Source organism: Pseudorca crassidens, chromosome 6, assembly GCF_039906515.1.
Source record: "Pseudorca crassidens isolate mPseCra1 chromosome 6, mPseCra1.hap1, whole genome shotgun sequence".
Taxonomy (NCBI): domain Eukaryota; kingdom Metazoa; phylum Chordata; class Mammalia; order Artiodactyla; family Delphinidae; genus Pseudorca; species Pseudorca crassidens.
In genome coordinates this window covers 26,311,157-26,337,762 of record NC_090301.1, presented here as the reverse complement: position 1 = coordinate 26,337,762, position 26,606 = coordinate 26,311,157, and the positions used below count along the sequence as shown (strand labels likewise).

The window sequence follows — 26,606 nt, the reverse complement described above, 5'->3', positions numbered from 1 at the left end:
TGGGTCAATTTTTTGGGGATTGATTTTTTTCTGTAATAAAATAATAACTATCAAACATATACTATCAATGATAACTTGATAATAACTATCAAACATACACCTCTCTATATAACTAAAATATTAAAAAAATCAACTTTATTAAGTATTTCTTTCATAGAAAATAAATCAGAGTTTTAAATGCTCAGTGAATTTTAATAAACATATATACCCAGGCAACCATCACTGACGTAATCAGCATGCTCTTCAGTATCCTCAAAGATATTTTTAAAAAACTTTTCAATTTTTGACAGTTAATATTTTGGTGAAACTGTCAGCCCTCAGTAGTAAATATCATTTTGGACTCACTCATGTCTGGTAGGCTAGGGGATTCTTGAGGATATCTGCAAACTTTAAATAGAGCAATATTTAAAAACTTAAGACCCTGTGAAGAATTTTTCAAGGAATTAAAAAATTTAAGAAATTGAGGGAATGAAAATTAAATGAGAATATGCCATATTACCTAAGAGTCTTTTCATATCAGTAATATCATGGGATAAATTTCCATATTCTATCATAAAATCCTTAGGTTTGGCAAAATCTAGAGACGAGCTTGTAGGATTTTATTCTCATGTTCTCTAATTTTCAAGGGTTCAATAATTAAGATCATGTATGTAGAATACATTTTTTTGTTGATAATTTCTTGGCATCTTTACCTAGGTACCCGGAAGCTCTTACTGACCCTGCTTACAAGGGGCAGATTCTCACCATGGCCAATCCTATTGTTGGGAATGGTGGAGCCCCTGACACTACTGCACTGGATGAACTGGGACTTAGCAAATATTTGGAGTCCGATGGAATTAAGGTAGTACCAGTGATGACTATTTAAAAAGCATAGTTGATTTATTAAGAATCTAAGCTGGACAAAATTTCGGCCTCAATCCTATAGTACAAATCATTAAATTTATATTCTCAATCTTACTCCTAGGTATATGAAAATAATCTTTAACATGACATTATTCTGAGTTTCATTTCTCAGGGCACTCTGGATTTATTTTTAATGCTGTGGATAAAACTGGCTTCATTTGGAAAAATGTTGTTATAAGTTCAGATAGCAACTATGCTGCAAGAATTCGAGTTGAATCACCTTTTAAATGGATTTTAAGAATCAACTCTGTATCAATTATTTACCTTTTAAATCTTATCCTCTTTGGGAGATGAGTAAAAGATAACGTGTATGCCAGCCGAAAAGTAAACACAATTAAAATTTCCTATTCAAGGCAAATTTGAATAATATCTTAGGGATGTGAACCATATAAACGATTCAAAAATTTACACTCTAAATTCACCACTCTATTTTTGAATGACTTGGACTGATCATTTAATTTAGTTTTATATCTCACCATTTCCCCCCAATATTTAGTTTCTTTTAAATGTAAATTTAAAAATTGTCTTATTCTCTACGTACATTAAGCAAATAATTATTAATTAGATTATCGATAAATGCCATTGTGGAAAAGTACAGGGTACTGAGAAGGGGGACCTAGTTTACTCTCAGGATTTGGAAAACCAAGTAAGACTGTTTCCCGCATGGTAATTAAGGTAACAGTTATTATATTTTACGAGAAAATTTTTTAATCACATTTTTTTTTCAAGTTTCAAAATTTTAAGTGTTGTATCAGCGGATATAATAAAGCTTGAAGAATGCAAACTGACTCTTAAGTCATAACAGAGGGGATAGACTGGGAATTTGGGATTCACATGTACACACTGCTATATTTAAAATATATAGATAACCAACAAGGACCTACTGTATAGCACAGGGAACTCTGCTCAATATTCTGTAATAACCTAAATGGGAAAAGAATTTGAAAAAGAATGGAAAAAAATAAATTTATTAATTAAAAAGAAGACAAGTCACAAGAGTTGGGTAGTATTTTGTGATCACATTTTTAAAATGACTGCCTGTCTTTCTAGGTTGCAGGTTTGCTGGTGCTGAATTATAGTGATGACTACCACCACTGGCTGGCTGCCAAGAGTCTAGGGCAATGGCTACAGGAAGAAAAGGTGAGAAATATGATAGGTCATCCAGCATCACCTAAGGACGATTGGTGGGGCCCGTGGAAAGTTGGGAAGGTGTATGTAATTGAAAAGGGCCAAACAGATAAAGCAGATCAGGCAGTTTGGGACCCTTTTGTTTCAGAGCGCGATTCCTTCAGGCTGAACTGTTACTACTGTCCAGAACTGTCCAGAACTCATTCTTTATATAAACACTGAGGACCTTATATTTTCAGTTTATCCACTAGGTGGCACTCATACATGCTTGGTAGACAGACTTTCTCATTCTGGAAAGGGGTTAGAGAAAACTTTAGAATTTTCTACTCTCCGGAGCAACATAACCTCCCCCTTTTAACGAGGATCTAGAGATGTAACTTGTGTCGTGGATTCTAGTACCAGCTCTACCATTAACGAGCTGTGTGACCTTGCTCAGGTCATGTAATCATACCATACATTCTTAGTTTTAATTCTTGATTAATATAAACTGATTGCCGTCAAGTCTCTTTGGGCTTAAACGTTATGACTATGACGTATAATTAGATATCACTTCATTTGAAGTAATAAATAAGTTACTAACCTTATATCTTCCTTACTTTATTATTTTCTAATCCGATAAGGGGATTCTCCTGGTTTGAAAGTCAGACCTACTTAAAGTTAACAGACCTAATATACTAAGCTTTATTTCCAGGGTTACTGTAGCTGCTTTTTGTTAAGTTGCAACTGGGCCTGTAATTGACCGAATATTATTCTGAGAAACTGTCTCTCTGAGGAGCATCTGCCAACTGAGGCTAAACGTTTCCTCTTTCTAACAAAGCAAAAAATCTTGATCTTTGTTTCCTCATTCTTGCTAAATTTTTACAAGAGAGAAGAAGGCATATGTATTATCTCCTAGGTCTTTGCTAGTTTCTTCTCAATCATTATCTGAATTTACCTCCTTGTAATCATCATTCAGGAGACACCTCCCTCTTCCCCTTAATGTTTCCTTTGTGTTATTTAGACACCTGATATTATAGCTGCTTTGTGTCAGAACTAATAGTTGAAGTATAAACTTAATCCATGTTTTGTTAGTTTGTTTTTAAAATGTGCTTTGAATCTTCTTCCATGATCATAGACACATAGAGTAGAAGAGTGTCTAAAATAATAACCAGTTTACCTCCTTCTATGTACAGGTAATGGGGAAACATCTTGCTCAAATATCACTCAGATAAATGATGGAAGAAAAGAAACTAAAACCTGTTTCCTCATTCTTAACTTGCTGCTCTTTCCCCTTTTATCCACGGGGAATACATTCTAAGACCCCCAGTGGATGCCTGAAACCATGGATAGTACCAAACCCTATATCTACTAAGTCTTTTCCTATGTGTACATACCTATGATAAAGTCTAGTTTATAAATTAGGCACAGTAAGGGAATATCTGAATTGCCAGCATCACTACTCTTGCAGTGTGGAGCCATTATTAAGTAAGGTAAGTGTTACTTGAACATAGAACTGCCATACCGCAACAGTTGACCTGACAATCCAGGTGGCTATTAAATGACTAATGGGTGGGCACCGCTGGACAAAGGGGTGGTTCAGCTTCTGGGTGGAACAGAGCAGGATGGTGGGAGATTTCATCACACTATTCAGAGTGGTGTACAATTTAAAACTTATGAATTGTTTATTTCTGAAATTTTCCATTTAATATTTTCAGATTATGGTTGATCACAGGTAACTGAAACCACTAGAAGCAAAACTGGGGAGAAGGGGGAACCTACTGTACTACATCTATCTCTATCCAACCTAGTCAAAGAAACTAAAACAAATGGTGGTGCCTGATTTACTAATAGATTGGGCAAAATTTTAATACAGTATGACTACCTAACAAGCACCTTCAGGAAAACCTTCAGGATTGCCTACCATGTGCCAGGAACTTGTGGTTCACAACATGGATTTGCCTATTAATTACATATCTTTGCTTATGAAGTTCACAGATTCCATTTTTTAAAAATATATATGTATCTATAAAATTATATTACTTATTTAACATCCTGGATTAAAAGCAAAAGAGCTGTAGCAGAAGACTGATGTTCAGAATTTCTCACTTTTCACTCTGAGGAAGGGTCTGGATATTAAGAGTCCTGTGCCCAACTGAACAGCAGTTTACCTTGTTCTTGTGACACAGACACCCTGGATCAGAGAAAAGGAGTAGGGAAATTATTTACTGCTCAAGAAGATAGATGATGTTAAGTTTGTAACTTGAAAACACTCTGCTGGACCAAATTTCCTCCAATTTTACTGTCACTACAATTATTTTCCTTACAGGTCCCTGCAATTTATGGAGTGGATACAAGAATGCTGACTAAAATAATTCGAGATAAGGTATGATAATCATATTTAGCCAAATCTATGTTTACATATATATATGTTTTTTTCCCTTTGCCCAAGGAACCCATTGGTGTGTAAAAGAACAGATCTGGTCAATTTCTATCATTTGGGTCTCTGCCATCCTGTTTTACTGTTTTTGATGTAATTTTCAAGACTGAATACTTGATTGGGATGTTTGTTACTGAATGGTTTTAAGAATACTTCACTCAGCAGTAGTTTATTGAGTGCCCACTCTATGTTCACTATTCCAAGTGACAAGTTAAAGCCGTTGTAATTCAGCTCATGTGATAGGGCTAGTAAACAAGTGGAGAAGGTAACTAGGTGCGTAAGAATTTTGCCTAAATTGAATACCTACCTGCTGAAAAAGGAAAACCAGGAAGTGTACAGCACTGGGGCCATTATTTGTTTAGTCCTCTTGGAGGAGTTTTTGAACTTAGTGAGTTATAGTTCATGGGTATATTAAATGAACCCTGCATGTATTACCTCAGTTATATAGTCTTTCTTGAAATTGTTCCAATGACCAAGATGAAGGTAAGTTTATCTTTTGCTTTCATATCTGCTAGATGAGATATTTGACCCTTCTTCTGAGAATATCTCAGCCCCATCTACTTCCTTCTTGTTATAAGAGGTGGACACTTGTTTTAGAAACCTTCATATCCCAGAACAGAAAGAAACTTTATCTCATGAATGTTAACTAAATTCCCTTAATGCCACCAAAGTTTTCTCATTAAATTATATATTTTTTCTTAAAAAAGAAAAAAAGATACAATTTCAAAGTGAAAAGGATTCTTCAAGAAAATCTATTGTAGATTGTTGGCATATGTGTAGACACGGGATCTCTATAAACAGAAAGAACAGCTTTGAAAATAAGAACATGGCCACATACCCATGACCAGAAGAAAGACACTGAGAATTTATGCAGTCCTTCTACTCTATCTCTGATTTTATTCCCTCCTCCATGATATTCCTGAGAATAGATGTTAGTGAGATTATATGTCCCAGGTAGATTTTTGTAGCCCAATGATGTTGTGGGAGCAGTAAACAATGATGAGGATACCAGAATGGAAAGGGAATAAAATTGGGAAATTCAATTCAAGCTGTAGATTTGGCAGGTTGAATAGAATATAATCAGTCCTAGTATTTGGGAAAACACTTTACAAGACCATATCATGTTCTTCATGTGATAGGTTAGTTTAAGGTGAGCCCTTCTTTTATCAGAGGCAGTTAGGTTTTCAAAGTTTGGCTGAATAGATTAGCACAGACAAAATAGTGGTATTGCCTATTATATTTGATTATGAGTGATATGGGCTCATATTAAAAACATATGTTGAGGGGGAGACCTTCAAGATGGCGGAGGAGTAAGACGTGGAGATCACCATCCTCCCCACAAATACATCAGAAATACATCTACATGTGGAACAACTCCTACAGAACACCTACTGAATGCTGGCAGAAGACCTCAGACCTCCCAAAAGGCAAGAAAATCCCCACGTACCTGGGTAGGGCAAAAGAAAAAAGAAAAAAACAGAGACAAAAGAATAGGGACGGGATCTGCCCCTCTGGGAGGGAGCTGTGAAGGAGGAAAGGTTTCCATGCACTAGGAAGCCCCTTCACTGACGGAGGCTGCAGGTGGCAGAGCGGGGAAGCTTCGGGGCCATGGAGGAGAGCACAGCAACAGGGCTGCGGAGGGCAAAGCGGAGAGATTCCCACACAGAGGATCGGTGCCGACAAACACTCACCAGCCCGAGAAGCTTGTCCGCTCATCCACTGGGGCAGGCGGAGGCTGGGAGCTGAGGCTCGGACTTCGGAGGTCAAATCCTAGGGAGAGGACTGGGGTTGGCCGCGTGAACACAGCTTGAAGGGGGCTAGTACACCACAGCTAAGCAGGAGAGAGGCCGGGAAAAAGTCTGGACCTGCCTAAGAGGCAAGAGACCATTGTTTCGGGGTGTGCAAGGAGAGCAGATTCAGAGCACCACCTAAATCAGTTCCAGAGACAGACACGAGCCACAGTTATCAGAGCAGACACCAGAAACGGGCATGAAATGCTAAGGCTGCTGCTGCAGCCACCAAGAGGCCTGTGTGCAAGCACAGGTCACTCTCCACACCTCACCTCCCAGGAGCCTGTGCAGCCTGCCAGTGCCAGGGTGCTGTGATCCAGGGACAACTTCCCCAGGAGAACACACAGCACACCTCAGGCTGTTGCAAGGACATGTTGTCCTCTGCCGCTGCAGGCTCGCCTGACATACCATACCCCTCCCTCTCCTCCCCCCCCCCCCCCCCCCCCCCCCCCCCCGGCCTGAGTGAGCCAGAGCCTCCTAATCAGCTGCTCCTTTAACCCTGTCCTGTCTGAGCAAAGAAAAGACGCCCTCAGGCGACCTACACGCAGAGACGGGGCCAATCTAAAGCTGAACCCCAGGAGCTGTGCGAACAGAGAAAGGAAAATTCCTCCGAGCAGCCTCAGGAGCAGTGGATTAAATCTCCACAATCAACTAAATGTACCCTGCATCTCTGGAATACCTGAATAGACAATGAATCATCCCAAAATTGAGGGAGTGGACTTTGAGAGTAACTATATATATATATTTTTTTTTTTTTCCCCTTTTTCTCTTTTTGTGAGTGGCCGTGTGGTTGACAGGGTCTTAGTGCTCTGGCCGGGTGTCAGGGCTGTGCCTCTGAGGTGGGAGTGCCGAGTTCAGGACATTGGTTCACCAGAGAACTCCCAGCTCCACCTAATATCAAACGGCGAAAGCTCTCCCAGATATCTCCACCTCAACGCTAAGACCCATCTCCACTCAATGACCAGCAAGCTACAGTGCTGCACACCCTATGCCAAACGAATAACAAGACAGGAACACAACCACACCCATTAGCAGAGAGGCTGCCTAAAATCATAATAAGGTCACAGACACCCCAAAACACATTACTGGATGCGGTCCTGCCCACCAGAAAGACAGGATACAGCCTCATCCACCAGAACACAGGCACTAGTCCCCTCCACCAGGAAGCCTACACAACCCACTGAACAAACCTTAGCCACTGGGGGCAGACACCAAAAACAACAGAAACTACAAACCTGAAGTCTGCGAAAAGGAGACACCGAAAACAGTAAGTTAAGCAAAATGAGAAGACAGAGAAACACACAGCAGATGAAGGAGCAAGGTAAAAACCCACCAGACCAAACAAATGAAGAGAAAATAGGCAGTCTACCTGAAAAGGAATTCAGAGTAATGATAGTAAAGATGATCCAAAATCTTGGAAATAGAATGGAGAAAATACAAGAAATGTTTAACAAGGACATATGAGAACTAAAGAGCCAACAAACATGATGAACAACACAATAAATGAAATTAAAACTTCTCTAGAAGGAATCAATAGCAGAATAACTGAGGCAGAAGAATGGATAAGTGACCTGGAAGATAAAAGAGTGGAAATAACTACTGCAGAGAGGAATAAAGAAAAAAGAAGGAAAAGAATTGAGGACACTCTCAGAGACCTCTGGGACAATATTAAATGCACCAACATTCGAATTATAGGGGTCCCAGAAGAAGAAGAGAAAAAGAAAGGGACTGAGAAAATATTTGAAGAGATTATAGTTCAAAACTTCCCTAATGTGGGAAAGGAAATAGTTAATCAAGTCCAGGAAATGCAGAGAGTCCAATACAGGATAATTCCAAGGAGAAACAAGCCAAGATACATATTAATCAAACTATCGAAAATTAAATACAAAGAAAAAATATTAAGATCAGCAAGCGAAAAACAACAAATAACACACAAGGGAATCCCCATAAGGTTAACAGCTGATCTTTCAGCAGAAACTCTGCAAGCCAGAAGGGAGTGGCAGGACATATTTAAAGTGATGAAAGGGAAAAACCTACAACCAAGATTACTCTACCCAGCAAGGATCTCATTCAGATTCGATGCAGAAATTAAAACCTTTACAGGCAAGCAAAAGCTAAGAAAATTCAGCACCACCAAACCAACTTTACAACAAATACTAAAGGAAATTCTTTAGACAGGAAACACAAGAGAAGGAAAAGACCTACAATAACAAACCCAAAACAATTAAGAAAATGGTAGTAGGAACATACATATCGATAATTACCTTAAATGTAAATGGATTAAATGCTCCAACCAAAAGACATAGACTGGCTGAATGGATACAAAACAACACCTGTATATATGCTGTCTATAACAGACCCACTTCACACCAGGGACATAAAGAACTGAAAGTGAAGGGATGGAAAAAGATAGTCCATGGAAGTGGAAATCAAAAGAGAGCTGGAGTAGCAATTCTCATATCAGACAAAATAGAGTTTAAAATAAATACTATTACAAGAGACAAAGAAGGACACTACATAATGATCAAGGGATCAACCCAAAAAGAAGATATAACAATTGTAAGTATTTATGCACCCAACATAGGAGCACGTCAATACATAAGGCAAATACTAACAGCCAAGAAAGGGGAAATTGACAGTAACACAATAGTAGTAGGGGACTTTAAGACCGCACTTTCAGGGCTTCCCTGGTGGCGCAGTGGTTGAGAGCCCGCCTGCCTATGCAGGGGACACAGGTTCGTGCCCCGGTCCGGGAAGATCCCACATGCCACAGAGCGGCTGGGCCCATGAGCCATGGCCACTGAGCCTGCACGTCCGGAGCCTGTGCTCCGCAACGGGAGAGGCCACAACAGTGAAAGGCCAGCGTACCGAAAAAAAAACCCAAAAAGACCACACTTTCAACAATGGACAGAAGATCCAAAATTTTAAAAAAGAAGGAAACACAAACTATAAATGATACATTAAACAAGATGGACTTAATTGATATTTATAGGACATTCCATCCAAAAACAACAGAATACACTTTCTTCTCAAGTGCTCATGGAACACTCTCCAGGATAGATCATATCTTGGGTCACAAATCAAGCCTTAGTAAGTTTAAGGAAATTGAAATCATACCAAGTATCTTTTCTAACCACACCTCTATGAGATTAGATATCAATTACAGGAAAAAATCTGTAAAAAATACAAACACATGGAGGCTAAACAATACACTACTTAATAACCAAGAGATCACTGAAGAAATCAAAGAGGAAATCAAACAATACCTAAAAACAAATGAGGATGAAAACATGATGACCCAAAACCTATGAGATGCAGCAAAAGCAGTTCTAAGAGGGAAGTTTATAGCAATAAATTCCTACCTCAAGAAGCAAGAAATATCTTAAATAAACAACCAAACCTTACATCTAAAGCAATTAGAAAAAGAACAAAAACACCACCAAAGTTAGCAGAATGAAAGAAATAAAAAAGATGAGATCAGAAATAAATGAAAAATAAATGAAGCAAACAACAGCAAAGATCAATAAAACTAAATCTGGTTCTTTGAGAAGACAAACAAAATTGATAAACCATTAGCCAGACTCATCAAGAAAAAAAGGGAGATGACTCAAATCAATAGAATTAGAAATGAAAAAGGAGAAGTAACAACTGACACTGCAGAAATACAAAGGATCATGAAAGATTACTACAAGCAACTATATGCCAATAAAATGGACAACATGGAAGGAATGGACGAATTCTTAGAAATGCACAACCTTGCAAGACTAAACCAGGAAGAAATAGGAAATATAAATAGGCCAATCACAAGCATTGAAATTGAGACTGTGATTTAAAATCTTCCAACAAACAAAAGCCCAGGACCAGATGTCTTCACAGGCAAATTCTATCAAATATTTAGAGAAGAGCTAACACCTATCCTTCTCAAACTCTTCCAAAATATAGCATAGTGAGGAGCAGTCCCCAAATCATTCTACGAGGCCACCATCACCCTGATACCAAAACCAGACAAAGATGTCACAAAGAAAGAAAACTACAGGCCAATATCACTGATGAACATAGATACAAAAATCTTCAACAAAATATTAGGAAACAGAATCTAACAGCACATTAAAGGGATCATACACCATGAGGAGGTGGGGTTCAGCCCAGGAATGCGAGGATTCTTCAATATACGCAAATCAATCAATGTGATACACCATATTAACAAATTGAAGGAAAAAACCATATGATCATCTCAATAGATGCAGAAAAAGTTTTTGACAAAATTCAACACCCATTAAATGTAAAAAACCTCCAGACGATAGGCATAGGGGGAACTTACCTCAACCTAATAAAGGCCATATATGACACACCCAAAGCCAACATAGTTCTCAATGGTGAAAAACTGAAACCATTTCCACTAAATCAGGAATAAGACAAGGTTGCCACTGTCACCACTATTATTCAAAATAGCTTTGGAAATTTTAGCCACAGCAATCAGAGAAGAAAAAGAAATGAAAGGAATCCAAATTGGAAAAGAAGAAGTAAAGCTGTCACTGTTTGCAGATGACATGATAAAATATATAGAGAATACTAAAGATGCTACCAGAAAACTACTAGAGCTAATCAATGAATTTGGTAAAGTAGAAGGATACAAAATTAATGCACAGAAACCTCTTGCATTCCTATACACTAATGATGAATAATCTGAAAAGGAAATTAAGGAAACACTCCCATTTACCATTGCAACAAGAAGAATAAAATACCTAGGAATAAATCTACCTAAGGAGACAAAAGACCTGTATGCAGAAAACTATAAGACACTGATGAAAGAAATTAAAGATGATACAAACAGATGGAGAGATATACCCTGTTCTTGGATTGGAAGAATCAACATTGTGAAAATGACTCTACTACACAAAGCAATCTACAGATTCAATGCAATTCCTATCAAATTATCAATGGCATTTTTCACAGAATTAGAGCAAAAAATTTCACAATTTGTATGCAAACACAAAGGACCCCGAATAGCCAAAGCAATTTTGAGAAAGAAAAACGGACCTGGAGGAATCAGGCTGCCTGACTTCACACTACACTACAAAGCTACAGTAATTAAGACAGTATGGTACTGGCACAAAAACAGAAAGAGATGAATGGAACAGGATAGAAAGCCCAGAGATAAACCCATGCACATATGGTCCCCTTATTTTTGATAAAGGAGGCAAGAATATAGAATGGAGAAAAGACAGCCTTTTCAATAAGTGGTGCTGGGAAAACTGGAGAGCTACATGTAAAAGAATGAAATTAGAACACTCCCTAACACCATACACAAAAATAAACTCAAAATGGATTAAAGACCTAAATGTAAGGCCAAACACTATAAACTCTTAGAGGAAAACATAGGCAGAACACTCTATGACATAACCCACAGCAAGATCCTTTTTGACCCACCTTCTAGAGAAGTGGAAATAAAAACAAAAATAAACAAATGGGACCTAATGAAACTTAAAAGCTCTTGTACAGCCAAGGAACCATAAAAAAGACAATACTCAGAATGGGAGAAAATATTTACAAATGAAGCAACTGACAAAGGATTAATCTCCAAATTTACAGGCAGCTCATGCAGCTCAATATTAAAAAAACAAACAACCCAATCCACAAATTGGCAGAAGAACTAAATAGACATTCCTCTAAAGAATATATACAGATCGCCAACAAATACATGAAAGAATGCTCAACGTCAGTAAACATCAGAGAAATCCAAATCGAAACTACAATGAGATATCACCTCACACCAGTCAGAATGCCCATCGTCAAAAAATCTACAAACAGTATATACTGGAGAGGGTGTGGAGAAAAAGGGAACCGTCTTGCACTTTTGGTGGGAATGTAAATTGATACAGCCACTATGGAGAACAGTATGGAGGTTCCTTATAAACCTACAAATAGAACTACCATACGACCCAACAATCCCACTACTGGCCATATACCCTGAGAAAACCATAATTCAAAAAGAGTCAGGTACCACAATGTTCATTGCAGCTCTGTTTACAATAACCAGGACATGGAAACAACCTAAGTATCCATCGACAGATGAATAGATAAAGAAGATGTGGCACAGAAATCTCTTAGATAACCTCATCCACCAGAGGGCAGACAACAGAAGGAAGAAGAACTACAATCCTGCAGCCTATGGAACCAAAACTATATTCCTAGAAAGACAGGCAAGATTAAAAAGCAGAGGGCTATGTACTAGGTAAAGGAACAAGATAAAACCTCAGAGAAGCAACTAAATGAAGTGTAGATAGGAAAACTTCTAGAAAATGAATTCAGAACAATGATAGTGAAGATGATCCAGGACCTTGGAAAAAGAATGGAAGCAAAGATCAAGAAGATGCAAGAAATGTTTAACAAAGACCTAGAAGAATTAAAGAACAAACAAACAGAGATGAACAATACAGTAACTGAAATGAAAAATACACTAGAAGGAATCAGTAGCAGAAGAACTGAAGCAGAAGAACGGATAACGGACCTTGAAAACAGACTGGTGGAATTCACTGACATGGAACAGAAAAAAGAATGAAAAGAAATGACGATAGCTTAAGAGACCTCTGGGACAACATTAAATGCAAAAACATTCGCATTACAGGGGTCCCAGAAGGAGAAGAGAGAGAGAAAGGACCCGAGAAAATATTTGAAGAGATTATAGTCAGAAACTTCCCTAACATGGGAAAGGAAATAGCCACCCAAGTCCAGGAAGCCAGAGAGTCCCAGGCAGGATAAACCCAAGGAGAAATTCACCGAGATACATAGTAATCAAATTGACAAAAATTAAAGACAAACAAAAATTATTGAAACGAGGGAGAAACGACAAAGAATATACAAGGGAACTCCCATAAGGTTAACAGCTGATTTCTCAGCAGAAACTCTGTAAGTCAGAAACGAGTGGCATGATATATTTAAAGTGATGAAGGGAAAGAACCTACCACCAAGATTGCTCTACCCGGCAAGGATCTCATTCAGATTCGACGGAGAAATCAAAAGATTTACAGACAAGCAAAAGCTAAGAAATTCAGCACCACTAAACCAGCTCTACAAGAAATGCTAAAGGAACTTCTCTAAATGGGAAACATAAGACAAGTAAGGGACCTACAAAAACAAACCCATAACAACTAAGAAAATGGTAATAGGAACATAAATATCGATAATTACCTTAAACGTGAATGAATTAAATGATCCAACCAGAAGACACAGGTTCACTGAATGGGTACAAAAACAAGACCCATATATATGCTGTCTACAAGAGACCCACTTCAGATCTAGGGACACATACAGACTGAAAGTGAGGGGATGGAAAAGAATATTCCATGCAAGTGGAAGTCAAAAGAAAGCTGGAGTAGCAATACTCATATCAGATAAAATAGACTTTAAAATAAAGAATGTTACAAGAGACAAGGAAGGACACTATGTAATGATCAAGGTCGTTCTTGTCAACTAAGCTATGACAAAGGAGGCAAGGATATACAATGGAGAAAAGACAGTCGCTTCAATAAATGGTGCTAGGCAAACTGGACAGCTATATGTAAAAGAATGAAATTAGAACACTCCCTAACACCATACACAAAAATAAACTCAAAATGGATTAGACACCTAAATGTAAGACCAGACACTATAAAACTCTTAGAGGGAAACATAGGCAGAACACTCTTTGACATAAATCACAGCAAGATCTTTTTGGATCCACCTCCTAGAGTAATGGAAAGAAAGACAAAGATAAACAAATGAAACATAAAGCTTTTGCACAGCAAAGGAAACTACAAACAAGACGAAAAGACAACCCTCAGAATGGTAGAAAATATTTGCAAAGGAATCAACGACAAAGGATTAATCTCCAAAATATATAAACAGCTCATGCAGCTCAATATTAAAAAAACAAACAACCCAATCCAAAAATGGGCAGAAGACCTAAATAGACATTTCTCCAAAGAAGACATACAGAAGAAGCACATGAAAACCTTCTCAACATCAGTAATTATTACAGAAATGCAAATCAAAACCACAATGAGGTATCACCTCACACCAGTTAGAATGGGCATCATCAGAAAAGCTACAAACAACAAATACTGGACAGGATGTGGAGAAAACGAACCCTCTTGCACTGTTGGTGGGAATGTAAATTGATACGGCCACTATGGAGAACAGTATGGAGGTTCCTTGATAAACTAAAAATAGAATTACCATATGACCCAGCAATCCTACTACTGGGCGTATACCCAGAGAAAACTATAATTCAGAAAGACACATGCACCCCCATGTTCATTGCAGCACTATTTACAATAGCCAGGACATGGAAGAAACCTAAATGCCCACTGACAGACAAATGGATAAAGAAGATGTGGTACATATATAGAATTGAATATTACTCAACCATAAAAAGGAACGAAATTGGGTCATTTGTAGAGACGTGGATGGATCTAGAGACTGTCATACAGGGGGAAGTAAGTCAGAAAGGGAAAAACAAATATTGTACGTTAACGCATATGTGTAGAACATAGAAAAATGGTACAGATGAACCAGTTTGCAGGGCAGAAATTGGGACACAGTTGTAGAGAACAAACGTATGGACACCAAGGGAGGAATGTGGCGGCAGGGTGGTGGTGGTGTGATAAATTGGGAAATTGGGATTGACATATGTACACTAATATGTATAAAATGGATAACTAATAAGAACCTGCTGTATAAAAAATTAAATAAAATTAAATTTTTTTTAATTAAAAAAAAAGATGTGGCACGTATATACAATGGAATATTACTTAGCCATAAAAAGAAATGAAATGGAGTTATTTGTAATGAGGTGGTTGGACCTGGAGTCTGTCATACATAGTGAAGTAAGTCAGAAAGAGAAAAACAAATACCGTATGCTAACACATATATATGGAATCTAAAAGAAAAAATGGTTCTAAAAAACCTAGGGGCAGGACAGGAATAAAGATGCAGACGTAGAGAATGGACCTGAGGGCACGGTGAGGGGGAAGGGTAAGCTGGGACGAAGTGAGATAGTGGCATGGACATATATACACTACCAAATGTAAAATAGCTAGTGGGAAGCAGCCGCATAGCTCAGGGATATCAGCTGGGTGTTTTGTGACCACCTAGAGGGGTAGGGTAGGGAGGGTGGGAGGGAGACGCAAGAGGGTGGGGATATGGGGATATATGTATATGTATAGCTGATTCACTTTGTTATGAAGCGGAAACTAACACACCATTGTAAAGCAATTATACTCCAATAAAGATGTTAAAAACAACAACAACAACAAAACTATGTTGTGGCTTTCAGTTCTATTAGTCTTAGGTTGAAAAGTAAGGGTGTTTGTCATTCAGCATGCTTTGAGAAAAAGGGAATGAGAACTGAAAACGGAATTTCAAAATTAGGGATCCGTTAACTATAGTCAAGGACTTCTGTGATTTGGATTATAAAAGTAAGTGGAGATCACTATGAAACTTAATAATCCAGTATGGAAGTGCAAGGTGATTTTTACTATTTTTCCCAGAGTGTGAGGTAGTACTCTGGTTTTAATAATCACATTGAAATAACCATTTGACCCTCTAACCATGTTGCTGGTACTCACTCACTCCCAAGTTACTTCTTCTCCTAAGGAATGCATTTCAAAGGGAAATAAAGGCTTTCCTTTATTTCCTTCAGTGCAACAATTTCGTTGGAGAAAAGCAAATCAATGAATTATTTTGATTTGTTCTCTCCCTCAATAAAGTCTTGATTACAAAATATACCATTTTCTAAATAGGTCAACGTAGACTTACTAACAAATAAGTAAATCTCAAGACAGCTAAGAATAATACAACATTTGCCACGTTCAAGCTAGCAAGGTTAATTTGTGAAAACTTTACAGAGGGTTAAGGGTACTCTAAAGTTCAAGCCCTTATTAGCATGTCTAAAGCAGCGAACCCTTTCATTGCAACTTCTCAAAGTTTGTGACTTATACAGCATTTCACAGTTTTTTGTTTGTGAATTTTGCTCTCTAATAAGTTTGCATTCTTTTTCAATTTTCAGCTATTTTTAGATTTCTTTTTTTCTTCTCAATCGATTATTTTGTCGATGTCACCCACGAAATAGCTTTAGGTCATAAGTACTCTAAATACTCTGATTTGCATCTACTGGAGACCTGAATTCTGTTGCCCTTTGACTTTGCTTACCCCAGGTGACTGTCTCAGCCCTAAAAGAACTAAGGTAAAGTTTTCACAGATTAACCTTGCTAGCTGGTACCTTCTCATAGTGTTTCCCAAAATGTACCATGCACACTGCTTCACCTTTCCTAGTTGAGAAGATGAAGATCTCTTGCTGATGGTTATGAGTATGTTCTAAAGACATCTAAATAGTGGAGCAGCTGTGTAAGTCCCTGTGAATTTAACTGTCAGCACCTGCATCATTGCTCCCTGTTAACTGTCTAATTTTTTAATTTGATAGGGTACCATGCTTGGGAAGATTGAATTTGAAGGTCAGTCTGTGGACTTTGTGGATCCAAATAAGCAGAATTTGATTGCTGAGGTTTCAACCAAGGTGAGAAATTTTCCTTCATGTTTTGTAGTTTTATTTTATTCCCTTTAGACCTTCCTCTTTTGTAATATCAAAATCTTCTTTTAGGTAGAGGTCATCTTCCAGAAGCATCAGAGAGGGAAGGAGAAAAGGGTCTCATAGCAGTTAAAATTGATATATTACAAAATCAGTGCATTTAAAGTTATAACTTTTACTTACAGAGTGATCTTCATGGCCTGATTTAGAGGCTGTTTACTGTTGTTTTAATTTTTCTTCTCTCCTCTTGTGGTTCCTTAGCTCAAGACTTTAACAATGTCAAATAAAAGGGCGTTCAATTGAATATCAGGAGTCAGAGCGAATGGTCTGCCAGAGAGTCAGGAACACTTTATAGAAATCAGACCCAGTACAGTAATCAGAATCTGGGGTCATTTTGTGCAGGGAAAAGTATTCCTGAGCACACTGAAGATTTAGTGTATTATAGCTCAGTTCAAAGGGTAGTATTCAGGATGATGACTGTATCACCCCAAAGTAAGATATGTTTATTGTATATTTACAGGAAGGTATAGAATACATCTTAGAAAGATGTGTTGCTTTTGATTGAATATCTGTTAATGTAGTTGTGAGTCTCTTGGGCTACAGCCTCTGTCCTTGGGGACCATAGAGATTGGTGGGGTAGGCAAGCAAGTAGGCACCATGGAGAGAATACTATGATAAATGCTGTCCTTGGAATGTGCATGAGGTACCATAAAGGCATGTGTGGGGAAACATCCAATGAAATAGGTGGATCAGGGGAGGTTCTGCGAGGAATTAGGCTTGTTCTGAGGCATAAGGAGCAATTCGGTAGATGGAGAACAAGGAGAACTTCGTTTCCGGCAGAGGAAATGGCATGTGTTGAAAGGCACAGAAGTATGAGACGATACGGTGTCTTTGAAGAGTTATGTGTAGTTTGGTGTGGCTGACCTAAGGGTTCACACATATAGGTTCTCGCATTTGGCCAAAGATGAGTGGAGATGGACGGGGCTAGAGCTAGATGGTTTAGTATCGTTGGCTAAATAAATCAGCTAACTTGGAGACTACTGGGAACCCATTTGGCATCATTTTGGAGCAAAGTAAACTGGATAAAAGAGCAGATAACTAGAAAGTTATTGCAACTAATTAGGACAAAACTCGTGAAAGCCTAGCCTGAGCAGTAACAGCAGGAAAAGAGACAGCAGGGTGGCTTAGACAAATAGGAGAAAGAGGTTTTAGCATATTTTCCTATGAAGTGATTTTGTTTGAGACACAGCATGATAGAGGGCTATTTTTATAGAATTTTAGAGTTTAGAACTACCTTGGGGATCTAGTCTAGATTTTCCAAATGTGAGAAGTATTGGCCTGGAGAAAGTCACCTTAAAAAAATTCTGTGGTCAAATAAGGTTGAAAAATACTGCATAATATATTCCTCTCTTGGAGATTCCTAGCAAATTCATATATCCCAGTTTCTGTGAGGTCTTGCTTTCTTCTGTCATTCTGTACAGAGAGTATATGGTGTGTTTGTGTAGACACCAGGTTGCAAATTTCATCTAAAACCTTTACTAAACTTTGAAATCATTCTAAATTCAGAATGTGCTAGCTGACTCTTGAAGCTGGGACCAGTGTGGGCACCCAGCCCTCTAGGCTTTCTCTCTCTCTCTATTATTTCTTCTTTTATGACTTTGGGGAACTACTTCTTGGGTAAATGCCTGTGAAAATGGATCTGACTCCAAGCAGTGCTTAAAACATAGGTAATGATTATGATATGCTCTGGGATCCTTTTATGAAGTCTACCATTTAAATGCAAATGATTGCACAGTAACCTAAAGGAACCAGGGGTCTACACTAGCTTAGCAAGTCCTCTGACTCAGACTGATTTTATCCATTAGCCCCACTGCATAAGCCTAACGCACAACAGTGCTATCTCATCCAAACTTTATTGCAAGTTGAGGATCAAATGGTATTTAAAGCATGATATATCTATTACTACATCTGTTTAGTGCTGAATCAGGCAATAATACTTGGAAATGCCATTGCTACTGGTTGTTAATGAGGCCAAACATGGGAAAGATATTTGTTAATTATGGAAGCAACCAATTTCTTAGGGATAACTGTTATTACTGTAATCAATATTTTATACAAAACAGCAAGGTACTTTGTTCTCATGAAGAAGATAGAGTTTGTGGCATTTGCTGTGCCTTTCTTACAAATTGATTGTTAACTGCCAGCTACTCCCTAGTAGTTAGCAGTCAATCTGTTACCAAGTGCAGAGCATCCTGAGATGTGTTTATGATATTGGTGTGTTGCTCATAGCTGGACCTTCTCTCTTACTCTCTGGTTTTTAAAATGGCAGGATGTCAAGGTGTATGGCAAAGGAAATCCCACGAAAGTGGTAGCTGTAGACTGTGGGATAAAAAACAATGTGATCCGCTTACTAGTAAAGGTAAGTAATTTGTTCCATCTCAGGGTTGGGGGTTTCTAATATTGATCATTAGTGTTAATCTGATTTCCTCTATCTGTTTCAGAGAAAGCTTGTGTATTCTGTCAGAATGTCAGGGGATATACTCTCTTCTTGTTGCCTTTGATCTATTAGATAACACATTTATTCCTGTTAAAATTAGAGATGTAGATTTCTGTTAAAAAAAACCCAAAAACCTCAAAGGCCACAAAAACACAGAAGGAAATGAAGACTGTTCTTTTCACTTACCAACGGACATTCTGAGACAAGACGCACTCAATTTCTTGGGGTTTAGAGATAACCAAAAAGGTAGTCAGTAGGAGAACTCCCCCTTTGGGTTACATTTATTATGTACCACATGTTTGTAGGGATTATGCCCTGATATAGTACAAACTTGCACATTGCTTTATATCAACTCTTAGAGAACCAACTGAAATTAGACCTTAAAAAATACTTGAGGAGAACGTAACCATTATTACAATGTTTTCTTTTTTTTTTTTTTTGCGGTACGCGGGCCTCTCACCGCCGTGACCTCTCCCATTGCGGAGCACAGGCTCCGGACGCGCAGGCTCAGCGGCCATGGCTCACGGGCCCAGCCGCTCCGTGGCATGTGGGATCTTCCCGGACCAGGGCACAAACCCGTGTCCCCTGCATCGGCAGGCGGACTCTCAACCACTGCGCCACCAGGGAAGCCCACAATGTTTTCTTAAACATTGTTTTGTTGAGATTTCTCCTTCTCTTTCTCTCTCTGTCTCCCTCTGTCTCTTTGTCTTTCTATTTCTCTTATACACATGCACCCCACCCCTAGATATATTTGCATAACACCAAATTAGCATGGGTAAAGGAGAATTCTTCAATTCACTTTTTTTGTTATAGAATATCACCAACATCCAGATCATGATTTTGAATGCTGGTCAATTTTATTAACAAAAATGTGCGTGGACCCTTAAATAGTAGATGTTGTGGTTGGCCTAGCCATATCTCCCTCTCATTTTATCATCTTAAGGCATTTTGTTCATCTTCTAATTGCAAGTGTCTGCATCTTATTGCCTCAGAGCTCTCTTTGGTTGGTTGGAGGCTGCTGGCAGGCAGGAAATGACATAGAATTAATGATCCCTGGAGCAGCCCCAATCAATGACAGAGTATAAATTCCCCAGCTCCTTTGCCACATTGCTAAGCTGTTGTTAGGTGAAATATGCTACACTGGCTCTCAGAATTCCCCAGTGGGCTGAAGCTCCTTTTCTTCATTGTGGTAACTGCCCCAAAATGCACACTTTATTAGGGTCTTTCCCCATGTTGCTTTCTATTGGTATTTCCTGGAAACCCCTCCAAAGAAACTTCTTTCTCTCAAATTCTTATATCAGGAAATGCTTCTAGCAAAATAATCAAAGACATCTTCCCATCCACTTTTGTATAGAAAAGTTCTAATTTTTCTATCAGAATATAGGTATTATAGATAATATGAAAAATCCCTAGGAAAGAAGTCACTAAAATTTGGTCAGACAAAAAATACAGAATTGAGGGCTTCCCTGGTGGTACAGTGGTTGAGAGTCCACCTGCCGATGCAGGGGACACAGGTTCGTGCCCCAGTCCGGGAAGATCCCACATGCCATGGAGCGGCTAGGCCCGTGAGCCATGGCCGCTGAGCCTGCGCGTCCAGAGCCTGTGCTCCACAACAGGAGAGGCCACAACAGTGAGAGGCCTGTGTACCAAAAAAAAAAAAAAAAAAAAAAAAAATACAGAATTGAAAAAGGTGAGAGGTGGACCAAATTAAATTTTGGAGAAAGGAATTTATCTTCTCTTTTGCAACTCCCTCTCCCAGAACTAGGGAAGATAAACTGTATTCCTGTGTGCCCAGTCATGAAGCCTTTAGGTCTAGAACCTCCTGAAGTGTGGGGAAATGCATTATGTATTTTTTCAGAATCAAAATGTAAATAGTGTTTTTTTCCTCCACTTTCTATCCTAGGGTCCATTTACATCACACAAAATATGAGTCAACAGAGAGTTTTTTGCTCAGCATTATTTATTTGAATCGTGGACTCTGTTTCCCTTCCCTTTCGGGATTAATTAGCCAAGAGAAGGTTTACCACTTTGGCGAAGAAAAATGTTATTAAATTGACCATTCTTGTGTTTCTTTTCCAGCGAGGAGCGGAAGTGCATGTAGTGCCCTGGAATCATGATTTCACCAAGATGGAGTATGATGGGCTTTTAATTGCCGGAGGACCTGGGAACCCAGCTCTTGCACAACCACTAATTCAGAATGTCAAAAAGGTGCAGTGAACCTGGGATAGTCTGGGTCTGTGTGTGAGGTGGAGAGAGTCTGCTCTGCATGGCCGAAAAAGCTGTAATATATTTTATTCATACAAGTAATTTTTTAGTACTCCTATTTGTGACCTCTGAGGCAGGGGAACCAACAAGGAGAGGGTTCAACAGGAAGAACAAAGAACTTTAGACAAAGTGACTGGGATTGTGTCCTTGAGTGCAGAGAGCTGGAGTCCAATCTCCAAATGTGTTGTCTGTACAACTGGAAAATGACAACTTGGGACCTATAAGACCTTCAAGGTTCCAGAGAAATATTAAATTAGATGTGGTTTAGTCTGGATGTTAAGTACATTCTATTGAACTTCAATGCTGCAAATTGTCAATCCCGTCCTTATTTATCGTCTAACTTTTTATTCAATTACTATTCTCTTTACCTTGTAAATTAAGAAAAAAAAAGAATGCTTCATTTTATTCCTTCAGAGATTGCATGTTTTGGAATCGTTCTTCTGGAGTAATAAAATTTTTCCCTGACTTAGATCTTGGAGAGCGATCGCAAGGAACCATTGTTTGGAATCAGTACAGGAAATTTAATAACAGGATTGGCGGCCGGTGCCCAAGCTTACAAAATGTCTATGGCCAACAGGTAAGGCAGTTATGCTTCTGTTTACATGTCAAACTGGCTCTGAAATACTGGTAGTAACTAAACCGAAAAGACTTAGAGAACTTACGTGCCATTTTCTTCAGAATAAATCGATAAGCACACTATTATATGGTTCACAGTTGTCTGACTACCTGATACCACTTTTATTGCATTTTGGAAAGGCAGCCTTCTCTAACGATAACTTTGCTGTAGTTTAAAGTTATTTTCCTTTCCTTGGCATACATTGAAGTTATAATACTCAATCAAATAACATTCCAAGGGAAATTGTTCTGATTTTAAGCTTGATTTCAGAGCACTGATAACATTGTAAAACTCTAGTGTGACTTAAGAACCAAGAAATCTTCAGCTCCTCTTGGTTTTACTTCCTTACCCCAAATGATGTTAATTTATTCAACATGGAACTTTCCTTCACAGTCCACCCTCCACATAAAGTATAATTCAGATTGATTCAGGACTGAGTAGTTATCTCTTTATTATCCCCCAAGAACTCTTCTTTGGCTTTAAAACTACTGTAGCTCCCTTAAAATAAGTGGCTTATATGTGTCTCTGTTAAGCTAGTGAGCAAATCTTAGCTTTTTGTTATGAGTGCAATTCCCCTTTTCTAAAACTGATTACAGAAGTTTAATAGAACTGATATTTAACACACAGCAAAGCTTCCTGAATTGAATTTTTTCCTAAAATTATTGGGCTTAACAATCTGTGACTTTTCTCATGCAGTAATTTTCACTAAGCAATTGAAACGTTTGAATTTTAATAGGCTTTTCTTGTTCACTATTTTACAACTAATGCATTTATATTCTTTTCTTCACTTTTCCTTTTCCATATTCTTTTTCCCCTTTTCCCTCCAGAGGGCAGAATCAGCCTGTTTTGAATATCACAAACAGACAGGCTTTCATTACTGCTCAGAATCATGGCTATGCCCTGGACAGCACTCTTCCTGCTGGTTGGAAACCACTTTTTGTGAATGTCAATGATCAAACAAATGAGGTAAGTGCTCTCAGTAAACCTGTTGAGTGTGTGATGAGAAGTGCAGGACTTTTAATACTCTGTTTTACAATTACCTTTCCCTTGTTTATGTGGGCTTTTCTGGGGTGTGTATGTGGAAGAATTCTTGTCACAGATTATTTCCCACAGCCCTCTGCTTTTTAAAAAGTCATTTCTCTCTGTCTTATTCTCTTATGGGTTGACTCATTAAGATCCACAATTTGAGTGGTTAGTCAATGGCTGTCTTACACATTCATTGCTAATGGGTGATTGGTGGAGGTCTGTTTGAGCCTAGTCTACGTGGGTCTCTGGGACTCACTTAGCACTGAAGTAGCCTTTGAGAAGACCCTTGGAGAAGTAATTCAGGAGTTGGAGAAAAGAAGAGGATTTGAGTTTATTCTGAACCAGAGCCTAGAGGGGCCTCAAAGGCTATAGACCAAATCAGTTGTTTTTAGTAAGGGAACGACACCAGTTGAATCTTTATTGGCCTATTTGTATTAGTACTGTTTGTTTTTAGAATGTTCTCAAACTTTTAACTTAGTTTTTAAAGTTTGGACTTTATTGTCCACTGAATCATACCTAGTCCTGGTTGACATTCTTCGCTACTGAAGGAATTTCTTCCCGTTTCTTTTTCCTTTAGGGGATTATGCATGAGAGCAAACCCTTCTTTGGTGTGCAGTTCCACCCAGAAGTCAGCCCAGGGCCAACAGACACTGAGGTATGTCAGAAAGATGAGGCCCATTATGTATTAAAATTTTTAAAATCAGAAATATATTTATGTGAAAAATTGAGAAACCAAAATAATCACCTGGGTGGTCTTAGTACAGAACATTCTTAAAAAGGGTGCTTTGGGGCTTCCCTGGTGGCGCCGTGGTTGAGAGTCCGCCTGCCGATGCAGGGGACGCAGGTTCGTGCCCCGGTCCGGGAAGATCCCACATGCCGCGGAGCGGCTGGGCCTGTGAGCCATGGCTGCTGAGCATGCGCGTCCGGAGCCTGTGCTCTGCAATGGGAGAGGCCACAGCAGTGAGAGACCCGCGTACTGCAAAAAAAAAAAAAAAAAGAGTGCTTTGATAATGCCTATATTGTAAGAAAATTTCCCCATGAATATCATGGAGGAAATTTCTATCGTTTTAAACAGTTAAAGTGGGAAAGCACTTAAGAAACTGATGCAATGTGATTTTTATTTAAATGAGTATCATTCTAATATATTTAGTTCTGAAATTTACAATTGTGGTACTATGCAAATGAATTCCCTCTTGCTATCTCATTCTCATAACTGAAATGAAATTTTAATCCCCCATCTGTGACTTCACAAAAATCCCTATGGCAACTGTTTGCGTAGCCACGAAGGGAGAATAAACAGCAGCAGGAGCAGGAAGGAGGTCAGGGGTGTCGGGGAGGGTATACATGCACATACATATGAGTCAGATGGCTTAAGAGAAGCATAAGGAATGCTTAGAGGAGTTTTGTTTTTAATTTAAATATTTTTACTTTTTTTGTAAGCTTCTGGTGCAATGTTTAAGAACATCTTTCCAAACAAGAGCTTGTGGTGATACTCAGAAAAGTCTGGGAAGTCTGAAGTGACTCTTCCTCTCCTATACCCTAGGGCCTCCAGTAGTAATGCTGACAATTCTTCCTTATCAGCAGATGCTCTCAGAATAGACACCTGGGTAAAACAAAGAGGAGAATAAAAATTTTCCCATTGTAGACTCTACTTCCTCATCCCTGAGTTGCCTTTTCAGATATTTGTATTTTGTTCTTGTTTTAATATTATTAGGAAAGAATGGTTCCTAATAGCCAAAGTCACTACAACATTACCTACCCATGATGACACTCAAAAATAAAATTTAGTTTCATATATCTATTGCCTAATGCATGTTAATAGTTTTTTAACTTAAAATTTAAATTATTTACCTATAGTAGGACTTCAGATTAGGAACACTGAAATTAAGATATGTGATATCCAGTATCACTTAGTTCTTTTTTTCTCCTGTCCTGCCAAATAGTTGCAAAATAAATATCTTTGTTGAAATTTGTCACCTCTAGTGCAACAGTGGAAGTAAATCATTGATAAAGTTTAAGAATAACCTTAGAGATATTTTAATACATAATGCAATCTTTAGAGATATTTTTGACCTGATAGAAAATTTAAATATCCAGTTATTTCTAACTTTAGGGTGCATAAGTAATATAGCTTCATTTTTTTTGCATAGTTAGAATTTTATTTAGAAGAAGAAAATGATTCATAATTAAGGGGCTGAAAATGACATTCTCAGAAGGCATTATTTGAAATGTTCATTCTCTGCTGAAAACTTTTTTTTTTTACATCTTTAGTAGATTATAATTGCTTTACAATGTTGTGTTAGTTTCTGCTGTATAACAAAGTGAATCAGTTATATGTATACCTATATTGAAAACTTTCTTTTAATAGGATTTGACATGAGCAGTTAGAAGTGTTTATTTGATCTAATTCTTATAGGAGTAAATATTTAGTTTTGCCAGCTTTGGCAAAACAAAAACAAAAACAAAACAAAAAACAAATACTGCATAGCAATACTCATCCTAAAAAGTTATTTGTTACTTATCTAAAGTTCAACTTGAACTGGGTATACTGTATTTTATCTGAGAATTCTGTGAGTTTTGAAGCTTCTAACTAGTTGGCTATATTTTTTTTCTAGTACCTGTTTGATTCCTTTTTCTCACTGATAAAGAAGGAGAAAGGTACCACAATTACATCAGTTCTACCGAAGCCGGCCCTAGTAGCATCTCGAGTTGAGGTCAGTATATGTGGGCTTCCTTTTCGTTTATGTATTTTGGATTTTCTCTATTGTGTGATGACTTCTTTTTTAAGTGAATGATGTAAACCTTTTTGATGTTTATGAAAAATGATTGGTAATATTGCAATCACCCATCATTTTAGCATCTAATTAGTTGGTCTGTTCTAGATGATACATTGGATGTTCATTGGAATCTTCATGTTTTGATTTAAAAATCATATCTTTTAAAGTTCACTTCTTCTAGAACATTTGTAATGAAAATAATTTAACAGAGAAAAAGGTTTAATTTAGTTTCAAATTTGATATATTTTCCATTACTCAATAAACCATAGCCCTGTGTATGCTTGAGATACAGTTCAGGCTACAGAATCATTATAGATGATAGAAATTTTTGTTTCAGCGAAAAACCCAAACGAACTTTTGGACAACCCAATACCTCTAAAGAGCAGATAGATAAGGATTAATATAGTGTAAGACTCGACTCCTTATTTGTTTGAATATGTATTTAATATGGAAAATTTCCTTCATAGTTAAGGCACACCCACACCCACACCATTATTACATAAAATTTAGAAGGGTGTATGTATATTTTTAAGTATATACATACATATATATATAATCCTCTTTTTATGAACAAAAAGAATTGATTTATATGTTTACATGAAATGATAAATCGAGTTAGAT

General features: G+C 38.0%; 1 protein-coding gene across 1 annotated transcript in view; it reads left to right on the top strand.

Annotated features, from left to right (window-relative positions):
• The window catches only part of CPS1 (carbamoyl-phosphate synthase 1), a 142,516-nt gene that overhangs the window by 21,859 nt on the left and 94,051 nt on the right, over positions 1-26,606 (top strand). Inside the window, exons 3-12 of the mRNA XM_067740711.1 lie at positions 697-841; positions 1,954-2,043; positions 4,337-4,393; positions 16,700-16,792; positions 19,134-19,223; positions 21,381-21,509; positions 22,037-22,143; positions 23,010-23,148; positions 23,786-23,863; positions 25,824-25,922. Of these exons, the coding sequence (XP_067596812.1) occupies positions 697-841; positions 1,954-2,043; positions 4,337-4,393; positions 16,700-16,792; positions 19,134-19,223; positions 21,381-21,509; positions 22,037-22,143; positions 23,010-23,148; positions 23,786-23,863; positions 25,824-25,922 (1,027 nt within the window). The remainder of the gene's footprint in view (positions 1-696; positions 842-1,953; positions 2,044-4,336; positions 4,394-16,699; positions 16,793-19,133; positions 19,224-21,380; positions 21,510-22,036; positions 22,144-23,009; positions 23,149-23,785; positions 23,864-25,823; positions 25,923-26,606) is intronic.